A 10,428-nucleotide genomic window follows, 5' to 3' on the forward strand; every position below is an offset into this window, starting at 1 on the left:
AATGAAAAAAATAGTTGGTAAGAGTACCTAACGTATCAACTATATAAGTAATTTGTTAATACATTTTCACTTTGTCGTTAACTTTTAAAAAACATATTTTATAAACTATAATACTTTCTGGACGATTTTATACCATACTTTTTTTTTTAGTTCTATTAGGACTTTGCATGGGTTCTAAAAAGCAATTGCATGTATTACGAACAAGTTATGATAAACGATTTGATTTTTATCGTAGGGGGGGGGGAGGAGTGGCCAATGAGGTTTCATAATGGGTGCTTATTTTGGTATAAGCTACCAATTCGATATTGTTAAGACTTGGTTTTAGTTATTACTTTATCACACTGATAGTTGTAATTTTCAATAGACTTTATTGATATAACTAATATATTATATTTTTTCGCAATCTTACCTTAAATAAAATGAAGTTGAAAATTGCAAGTTACAAAATTTATAATATAATTTATTATTATATAACTTATATGTAGGTACATATACTAAAAGTTATACTCGTTCTACCCCTTCCTTCAAATATCAATAGTTTTTTTTTTTTAATATTGACGTTAAGGGAACGCATAACATAATTAAACTCTTACTAAATTAATGTCCCTACACGTAAATTTAAAGATCCTAAGTCTACACAATAAAGTATATGGACGGTTAGCGTGTTTGGCGTAAAATATCGACGATGAATAATTACGGTGTTTGGCCAGTTTTTTATTATTATTATTATTATTTTCGAAGTGAGGGGTGCGCGCTTATATCGAACAACACACAAGCCTTTTTTTTTTGACAATAAATAATAACCAAGGGACTTCCTCCAATTATACAAAGAGTGCAGCCGTCGCTTCTGCGTTCGCAATTTCCTTTATTAAATGTAAATCGATCGTTAATTGTTTATTCGGTCGACGCTCATAGCTCGTTTTCCGCCCCGAAAACTTGTATATAACTGAAGAGAATTATTTATTGGTTTTACCAGTCGTAAATTTTAAAAAGAAAAGTTTTGGCTGCCGCCGGCATTCGCGAAGTCCGCTAAGCCAACGGTGGCCGGATAGGGTGAGTGGTGTAGAAAACAGAAAATGGTTTAACTTAATTCGATTAATTAGTATTGGTAAATAATAAATTTAGAACAAAACTCGCCACCTTCCGGCATATATACTGATGGCGGTAGAACTTGCTAAAAGTTAGGTTGGGTCGACTAGAAATGTAGCTTATTATGAATGGTTGTTATTATTATTTTTCATTTCACCTTTATAAGATTGTTTTTTCTTTTTCTACCTAGGAAATCATTATCCTAGACATATAAGAAGAGTTTTTAGAGACACAACAGTCGACGACAGTGGTAATTAAAATAATCCAAACAGCCGGAAGAATGAGGGAGAGCATTGTTTCGCATATACGATTGTAATAAACCCACATTTCCCCTTTCCCTATAGTTACTACGCCATAATACGTATATAACCAAGATCAACCGTTGTTATAAGCATTGCATTTTTTTTTAAAATCATACTGAATGAGCGTGAACATATGAGAACATCAATACTAGAGTTCCTAATTATAATTTAAAGTATTAAATTCCTCACAACTGATGAGTACACTAATTTAAGTTCAGTTTTCAATATTAACAAATATTACTTCTATATACTATGTCCTAGGTTAATATTAAACAAGATCTGCATGAACTCAACATTTAAATTAATGAGGAAATTTAAACTACCGTAGGGGTTTTATTAGATAGGTATTTAATACAGTTTTCTCGTAGTGGATCGCAGCAATATACAATTCTAGAAGGTATTATGTAATTAATAACTTGGTAATATTTACTAAACGAATAAAAACAGTATAAAAATATTATACAAATATCAATTATATAATCACTGAATAATAGGAAGATGTTTATTTAAACATTTTAATAAGCTTTATAAGCCTATTTAATTTTTTAGGTAACTTTAGGGTATTAACTTTTTTGTATTATAGAAAAAATAACTATTGAAAAAATATTTTGTTTATATGTAGGTAATATTTATTTATTGATTTAGAAACTTTAGGTACCTATAGTCGGTGTAGGTATTATACAAATTTATGTATACATTTTTTAAAGAATATTGTTTGCATTGTGTAATAAAAATAAGAAACTCTAAAAGAGAATTGCTATCCGCAGTGTGACATAAATGTATAGTAATTAAAATTAATGCTGGACGTTTTTTTAAATTTTTTTATTATTATTCTTTTATTGGAAGTAATTAACTTTAACGAGTTTAATTGTTGGCACAAATGTCACATCCCCGTTTCGCCATCCGCTTATTATTATTAGTTGTTTTCTTTTAATTGCTAAGTATAAATTAATTCCAATTAATATAATAAGAGATCATAAGGAGAGCGCGATATAAATCCACACAAAAGCCTATTTCTTTATTTTGCTGGGATGTAAAATTTGTTTTATAGATTCTATGGTACGTTTATTTTTTGGTAAGTTCATAATTTAAAATTTGAAAATCTAACGATTATTTTCAGTTACATCATGGCATTTACTATTTAATTATTTTGTATAACTCATAAGTACACATTATTGATTATTCTGTGCATAATGCATACGATTATAAATATGATTAGTTAAAATGGAATAATATATTATATTATAATCAACAATAAAAAAGAAATTTGTTTAATATAAATAAATCATTTGTAAGAAGATATAATATAAAACAACTACAAGGAAATAAAAGATAAACGTACATTGTTTTATTAGGTACTTATTAGATATTAGTTATTATTCCTAGTATTAACAATAATCCTTATGGTAAAATAAATGTATAAATAAAAAATAAATTATATCTTTCAATAATTATTTTTATATTATTTTACATTATGACATAGGTATTTGTCATTAAATGGTATTCCAGGTACCGTACGAACGACAGCATTAGTAGCAATGAGAAAAATGATGATTTATAAATGTGCGTATATTTTCATTGACAAGCATTTAATTTTTTGACACGTGTCAAACAATTGACAGTAGTATAGACAATTCTAAATGTATTAGAACATATGCGTACCAACCATGAGTTAAATTAACATTTTAAAGGCATTTTAACATTAAATATTATATGAAATGAAATAGGACGTGTTTGCAAGTCACATCTTAAAACAATCCTCAAATTTAATTAACATAATATTTTTATTTTATTTTTATATTTGAATAATATTACAATGACACTAAAATAATACAATCTAAATTATTTTATGATTCCTTATCTGTTCTACTTTATATACATGCAACCGCCTGGGGCTTTAGGGATTTATCATTTGCTATGAATTTTAACCAAGTCTAAAGTTAAGACCGATATTCACAAAACACGTCTTCATTCTCTTTTTCTCTCTGAGTATAGTTATAATAATAATTATTATTATTATAATGAAAACATTCAAAATCCACATTTATAGTGACAACAATAATGGTGATCAATGAATATTTCGGACAAAAGTAATTTAACGGCAACAATGTCCTCGGAAAACAAGAGCTGCATTCTAAATTAATCGAGGCTAATTTTTGAACAGAATATAAATAATGGAAAAACTTGTCATCCACTAATGTCCTCTTATAGTAATAATAATAATAATAATGATAAATTATTAATTAAAAATCACAATCATAAAGGCTAATCGGTCTCCACGTAACAACAGTTATATTTTATGGTTTTATATGAATTCCCTACACGAACTACGCCGCTCACAGCCATTGTCGTAAAAATATTTATCAATGTCTGCCATGAGCTTGGTAAAAGAAAGTATTTACTATTTATAATATGAATATTTCGAAATTAGTCTTTATACAATTAACATAATTTAAATGTATTATTGTTAATCTATGTAAATGGTTTTAGTTATTAAACCCGTTGGGCACCTATTTTGTTCAGAATAAAATCGTATGTTGTGACATTTTATGTCTATGGTACAACGACGCCAGTGAGTCCTTTTACAACTTTAGACGATGAATATATTATTAAATTGACTATTGTCACGCCAAAGTTAGTTGAAAAAGTTGAAAGTCTAATCAAAATGTGACAAAAATATAGCCAGTCAACATACCTATTACAGGTTTAATGAAACACAGCTTATCGATTAGAAAATGATGGAATAACAATTAAACATATATTATAATCTATTTCTCAGAAGATGAATTCAAGAAAACAAAAGCAATCTTAAAGACACATAATCTCTACCTGGTTCTATTCTACTTTTTTTTTGTAAATTTTAAAATGTCTGTCCTGTAATTAATATATATTATATTCTCCAAAGTATATACCTACATTATAATACATATATATATTATATTATATACGTTTTATGCTGGGGACAACGTGATAATAAATATTTATAATATTCATCACACTGCAGCATGGATTTGTGTATAAATCTGAATAAAATATTCCACGAAAAAAAAAAAATAAAACAATGTTTTAATTAAAACTATAGTTGGTACCAGCCTTTAGGGGTTTTAATCTCTATCACTGTGCCGGGAAACGGCATAGCCGAAGGTTTGTTTTTTTAGTTTAAAGTTTTACAAATTCCAGAAATTAAGTTTAATTTGTTTAAATAAATAAGCCCCCCAATCAGCTTTTACGAGAAAAGAGAACTGGCCGAAGAGATAATTGTATTACAAAAGAAAACTCTTCGTTTTTATTCCGTTAAAATTATAATAAAATTTCCAGATACACAACCAACCCTCCGTTCAGGGATTCGACGGAGAGGATATTATACTACAGGCATGGGATAGGTATAAATTAAATTTATTGATCTCTGCGTATTATAATAATATTATACTATTATAATTTATAATAAAAATAAAAAATAAAAAAAATGGAATGCATGGAATTCATCGTGGTTCAAATAACATTATAATGTTCCGTACAGCCATCATATACATAATAATATATAGGTACCTACATATAATTTAATAACTTGTGTTTCACACTTAATGAAAATTAGATTTTAGAAATTGAAAAAAAATTAAAAATTATTGCATATTAACGTTTGAAATTGACCAGCTGAGTCCAATATACGTAGGTTGTAATCTACGTTCTAACAATTATTTTTTTCATCAGGACTTAGGAGACCAGCTTCGTGATTTATTCTTTATAGTAAGTATTATATTTTACAATTACGATTATTATTTTTTATGCCTGTATAATAAAAAACAATAAGAAAGAATTCAATTTGGATCTGAAACGTTAGCATGTAAAAATAACTATATTTTTTATGAAAATGGTAGAAAAATAAGTATATAAGTATTAAGTACCTACTGGGACAACTTATTTTGTATCTACCATAAAAATATATAAGCATCATAAGTGCCTACATACAATATTTATTTATTAGGTAATATTATACATTAGTTTTCGGCAAAATATATGAAAATTAATGTCGGCAGATAACAATATGAAAATGAATGTAAACGCCATTTGTATTTTGTTGGCAGCATAATTTGTCAAATATACATACCTTTAGGTCATAACAGCCTAGTAATAAATGTTCAGTTTCCCACGAACATAAATATAAAACAATAGGCTATGTATTATTATTATTGGATTGGCCTACATTGTGGTATTGCAAAATACTTAACATAATAACAATGATAAAAAAAAATACTTGGGCTACCGGAGATTTATAAAATAAATTATTTATGAATTTTGCTGATGGCTGTGTTTATAATAAATTTAGGCGTTATTTGCAATCCGAACGGAAGTTTACTTATTCTTAGGCATTAATTATTTACGAAAAACACAAAACCGATTCGTTTAGGTCAGTACAAAACAGCTCGATATACAGACGTCTGTCGTATTCCGTTTACAACATAAGGCACATATTATATATTTCCTCTTTTTCTCTCACTCTCTCTCTCACACGCATACACACACTTCTCTCTTGTTTTTCTTTCATCGTAAAAATAAATGAAACGACTCAACTCGGTGATTGATTTTCATAAAGAATGGATCGTTATCAAAAGATGCATTACATATTATATTATGAAGTATGAAAACAAATAATTGTGTTTAATATTAAAACGATTATTAAATAATCGTCACCACCGGTATTCAAATGAAAATCCGATAATTACATAGGGCTAGGCTTATAACATTTTTGCTTATAGTTTTTTATCTCGGAAAAGATGTTACAGAGGCTCAAAAATTACATATTCATAACCGGCTATGAATATTCATTCTTTCGTAAAGTTCGGGTAATGTCGACTTTCGCCAAATGATAATAAAAATTATAATAAAAATGGAGTAATGCTTTGTATAGTGATTGCACGCATTAAACATATATGTATAATATGATGAGAATAATAAAAATATAAGCGTTTTTGTCGTCCTCGAAGCAGTGATTTCTGGAAAATATAGCTTCTGTTCCTAAACTCTGTACTCACCTCATTCCACAGCAGGTTCCCCCTTTTATGTTGTATGTTATAAGTTATAACAGATCTAAAAATACCAGATCAAAGTATGGAATTTGATAACAAAAAAAATTGTTGATTAAGTATCAAAAATAAAAAAAAGAATAAATCTTTTGATCCATCCAAAGAATTTTAAACCTAATTAGAATATGTATAGAATCCATTATATTATACGTGTATTATATATCCATACACACTTTATAGACGATTTAAGTCAAGTATGTACATTCATTCAGAGTTAAATACATTTCATGATGAAAAAAAAAAACGCGGAATCAAAAACACGAAGTTTACAACCGCAACTTGTAGGTCAGGGATAAACATGTCGGGAAAGGGGATGCTATTTCCAAACTTCTAAGGATCCTTATAGCTTTTTCTACGCAATTCATTTTATCTCGCCTTGTAAAGGTGTTTTTACAGCCGGCAGCTTTTTTTAAATTCATTCATTTCAATTTGACGCTTAAAACTAAAATCACAATTATTTTATACAACAATAAAAAATTAAACAGTTTACAAGAGCGCATTTTATTTTATTTTTTTTTTTTTTAAATATGTCAGGCAAAATTTTGTTTAATATAATATACATAAATATAGTTTAACAACAAGTCATTATGATTTAAAATTCACTCGAAAAGAGGATTTTTGCCTTTAGCACATTATCTCTCAGGTCGGTTTAAATAACCATCCGTGAGCATACCTATATAGCTACTAAATAATTCAACGTAACACACCACACACGACAAGTGTATTGTTCAACGAAAAGTTTAAACGCTTCATGAACACATTCCCCAACCACTTAAAGCAAAAAGAATAGCAACTATTTTTTGAAAAACTGACTTTTATTATATGCTAATCTTTAATTGTTTCAGTATATTATACAGTGTATATATAGTACCTATATACATCCATTTTTTATCTGTGCGAATACAGTCTACAAAATATTCCTCAATCAAGTACTCAATTGTAGAAGAGATTAAATAAAATTATGTATTTTTCTGAATTATTATAAAACTTTCTAGAAAGTACTTATAGGTATTTTGGTCATGTTAAAATAAATATTTTGAAAACTACTATATGAACCCAACAAGTTACTCAGAAAGAAAAAAAACGTAACTCTTGAGAATAATAGAATACATAAAAAAAACCAAACGATTTGACAATTAGTGTAAACTGCATTTTCTTCCTACCAACGGTATAAAAAACACATTGCATGGATACTTACAATACAGTTAGAAAAATGATGAAAATTGTATTTGTACTACCTATTGCAAGCTTAGGAAACAAATGTATCGAAAACGACAAAAGAAAACCACCAATGCAATACATATATGATAATGAGCAATTTTCATAATATCTATGATATATAAATAATATATATAGATCCCTATCAATTAAATAATATTATGTTCAAGAACCTGGGATATCACTAATAATAACATAATAATTCAATGAATTTGTTTATTTTATCGATATAATTTAGCGAATAATTTAATTGATAAAAAATTAAAATAAATACTTTTGATAAATTATAAATAATTACTGAAATTTATCTCGTACATGTGGTACCTTTATCGTCAGACATTTATATTATATTAAATTATTATTTTTATTTTAGACATTAATTTTAAAATAAATATTTTCTATATTATTATTTATAGTGATAAAAGGAAGAAAATGCGGAAGAACACGCGTACGCATACAATTTAAATATAAAAAGAAGGCGGAGAGAAAAATTAACATTGCGGGGTGGAATGGGGGCTCGGGTGAAAGCTTCGAAAAGTTGTGTGAACGAAATTACGGTGTCGGGGGAGGCGTCGGTGGTGGCGAGCGGTGACGTCACTATATACACGGAGGCGCATTCTGCCATTGTTATTGTTATATTAATAATAATAATAAATAGGGTTAACGGGCGGGCGTGCGGGCGGGCGGGTGGTTCAGGCAATAAATTCAACTTGCCTCATTTAACTACGACTAGCGAGTGAGGGGGAGTGTGAGAGGCAGGCAGGCGGCGTGAAAGGGAGGGAAGGAGGAAGAAGAGAGAGAGAGAGAGAGAGAGATGAAAATATATATATAATATACATATTTTATTTATATATATAAACAGTGAGAATGAGGGGAAGAGGAGAGTATGCTCTTCAATCAATAACTCCTTTTAAACGTGTTATTACATATTACACACACACACACACACACACACTCACACTGTGTGGTCCGTTATTTATACCATAAAATATAATATACATTATACGTAATATATATATATATATAAAGATATAATATATATATATGACTAAAATAGATGTTGTCCCGGACGGGAGAGAAATGGGTAAAAAAAAAAAACCTTCGGAATAAAATATTAATAAATAATAATAAATGGTAAAATATAATGCTAAACGAGACGATTGTATTATTTAGAAGAAGATAATATTAAATATAAATGTGGTTGAAAATAACTCACTCTTTCTTCCTCGCGTATCATCTCGGCGATGCCTGGCTTTATCTCCATATCGTCAGCCACGCTGCTCGGCGGTGGTATCGACGACGATGACGACGACGACGATGAAGCGGACGAGGTGGACGGCGGCATGGCCTGTGGTGCCGGTGGCTGTTGTGACGACTGCTGCTGCTGCTGTTGTTGATGTTGCTGCTGCTGATGTTGCTGCTGCTGCTGCTGCTGATGTTGTTGTTGTTGTTGCTGTTGTTGTTGTTGTTGTTGTTGTTGTTGTTGTTGCTGCTGCTGCTGCTGCTGCTGTTGTTGCTGCTGCTGCTGCTGGTGGTGGTGGTGCTGGTGCACGTGCGACTGCACCTGCTGCTGGTGATGGGGGGCCGGGGGAGGCGGCATGTGGTGCAAGTTAAGCGGCGTGTCCGCGGCCGACGATCCCATGTCGGACATTACCGACTCTGGGCTAGCCACCGGTGGTGACAGCCTGTGCCGCTTGCGAGCCGGCTGTTTGGGAGATTCGGGTGCTACTGTAGTGGGCGTCACCACGGTGGCCGCGGCCTGTGGTTCACATCCACCGCCGCCGGTGAGTTGTTCGTTGCTAACGTCGGCCAGACCACGGACTTTCAGCGTCTCAGCAACGCGTAACAGTGGGCCAATCTGTTCCTGGTAAACGTTTATCTCGCCCTTGTACATAAAATCGACGACGGCCCTGAGCTCAGGCCACTGGACGTCTTTCAGTATGACGATCGGGTGCTTACACTTGTTCTCGGCCAGCATGCTCTGGAAGTACGGGCTGCACGCGGACAGCACGATCTTGTGCGCCTTGAGCGTGTGACCGTCACAGGCGATCGTCACATCCACGAACGTGCCGTTCTGCAGCAGTTGGTCGAACACGTTGGTTAGGTTACTCTGGTAGTTGTTCCACCTCAAGCAGAACTGTTGGTTGCCGGAACTTCCAGTCGCGCCGCAAGTCTTCTCGGCCGCCGCCGACGACACGTCTTTGGAGCCGTTGCTCGGTTGCATGGTGGCGGAGGCGGTGGGATGAAGGTGCTTCAGCAGTGCGTATACGCGATTATTCGGACGGACTGTCGAGAAAAAAATTTCGGCGCGAAATTGATAAAAATCACGAGCTTACAGATAACGATGGTTGCGGGTGGTAAACAAAAAATATTTAAATAACAACGTTCGATCACCTTTGAGCACACGTTTTTTTTTATCAACGCGAAAACGCAGACGAAAGTGCGCGCGCGTGACGGACGAGAGCACCGGTCGCGGCGGAACTGACTGTAGTCGCGTCGGGTGCCGCGTTTGGCAGGCTGGTAGGCGGGCGGCTGGCTGTTAGGCGGCGGCGGTGGCGCGCGCTGACGAAAACGCCGGCCGCGGCGGGTGCCTATGCCACGGCCGCAGTGTGACCAGAGGCCGCCGAACGAAATTACAGTGACTTGTCTACACGCCGTATCGCATAAAAATAAATTAAAAAAACACAGTCCGCGTTCTGCAGCTCCGTTATTAATATTTATTTTTATTTTCATTT

General features: G+C 32.2%; 1 protein-coding gene across 1 annotated transcript in view; it reads right to left on the reverse strand.

Annotated features, from left to right (window-relative positions):
* The window catches only part of LOC132938514 (protein bric-a-brac 1-like), a 43,001-nt gene extending 32,789 nt beyond the window's left edge, over positions 1-10,212 (reverse strand). The window contains exon 1 of the mRNA XM_061005393.1: positions 8,910-10,212. Within this exon, the coding sequence (XP_060861376.1) occupies positions 8,910-9,917 (1,008 nt within the window). The 5' untranslated portion in view covers positions 9,918-10,212. The remainder of the gene's footprint in view (positions 1-8,909) is intronic.
* Positions 10,213-10,428: the final 216 nt, after the last annotated feature.

This window comes from Metopolophium dirhodum, chromosome 2 (genome assembly GCF_019925205.1).
Source record: "Metopolophium dirhodum isolate CAU chromosome 2, ASM1992520v1, whole genome shotgun sequence".
Classification (NCBI taxonomy): domain Eukaryota; kingdom Metazoa; phylum Arthropoda; class Insecta; order Hemiptera; family Aphididae; genus Metopolophium; species Metopolophium dirhodum.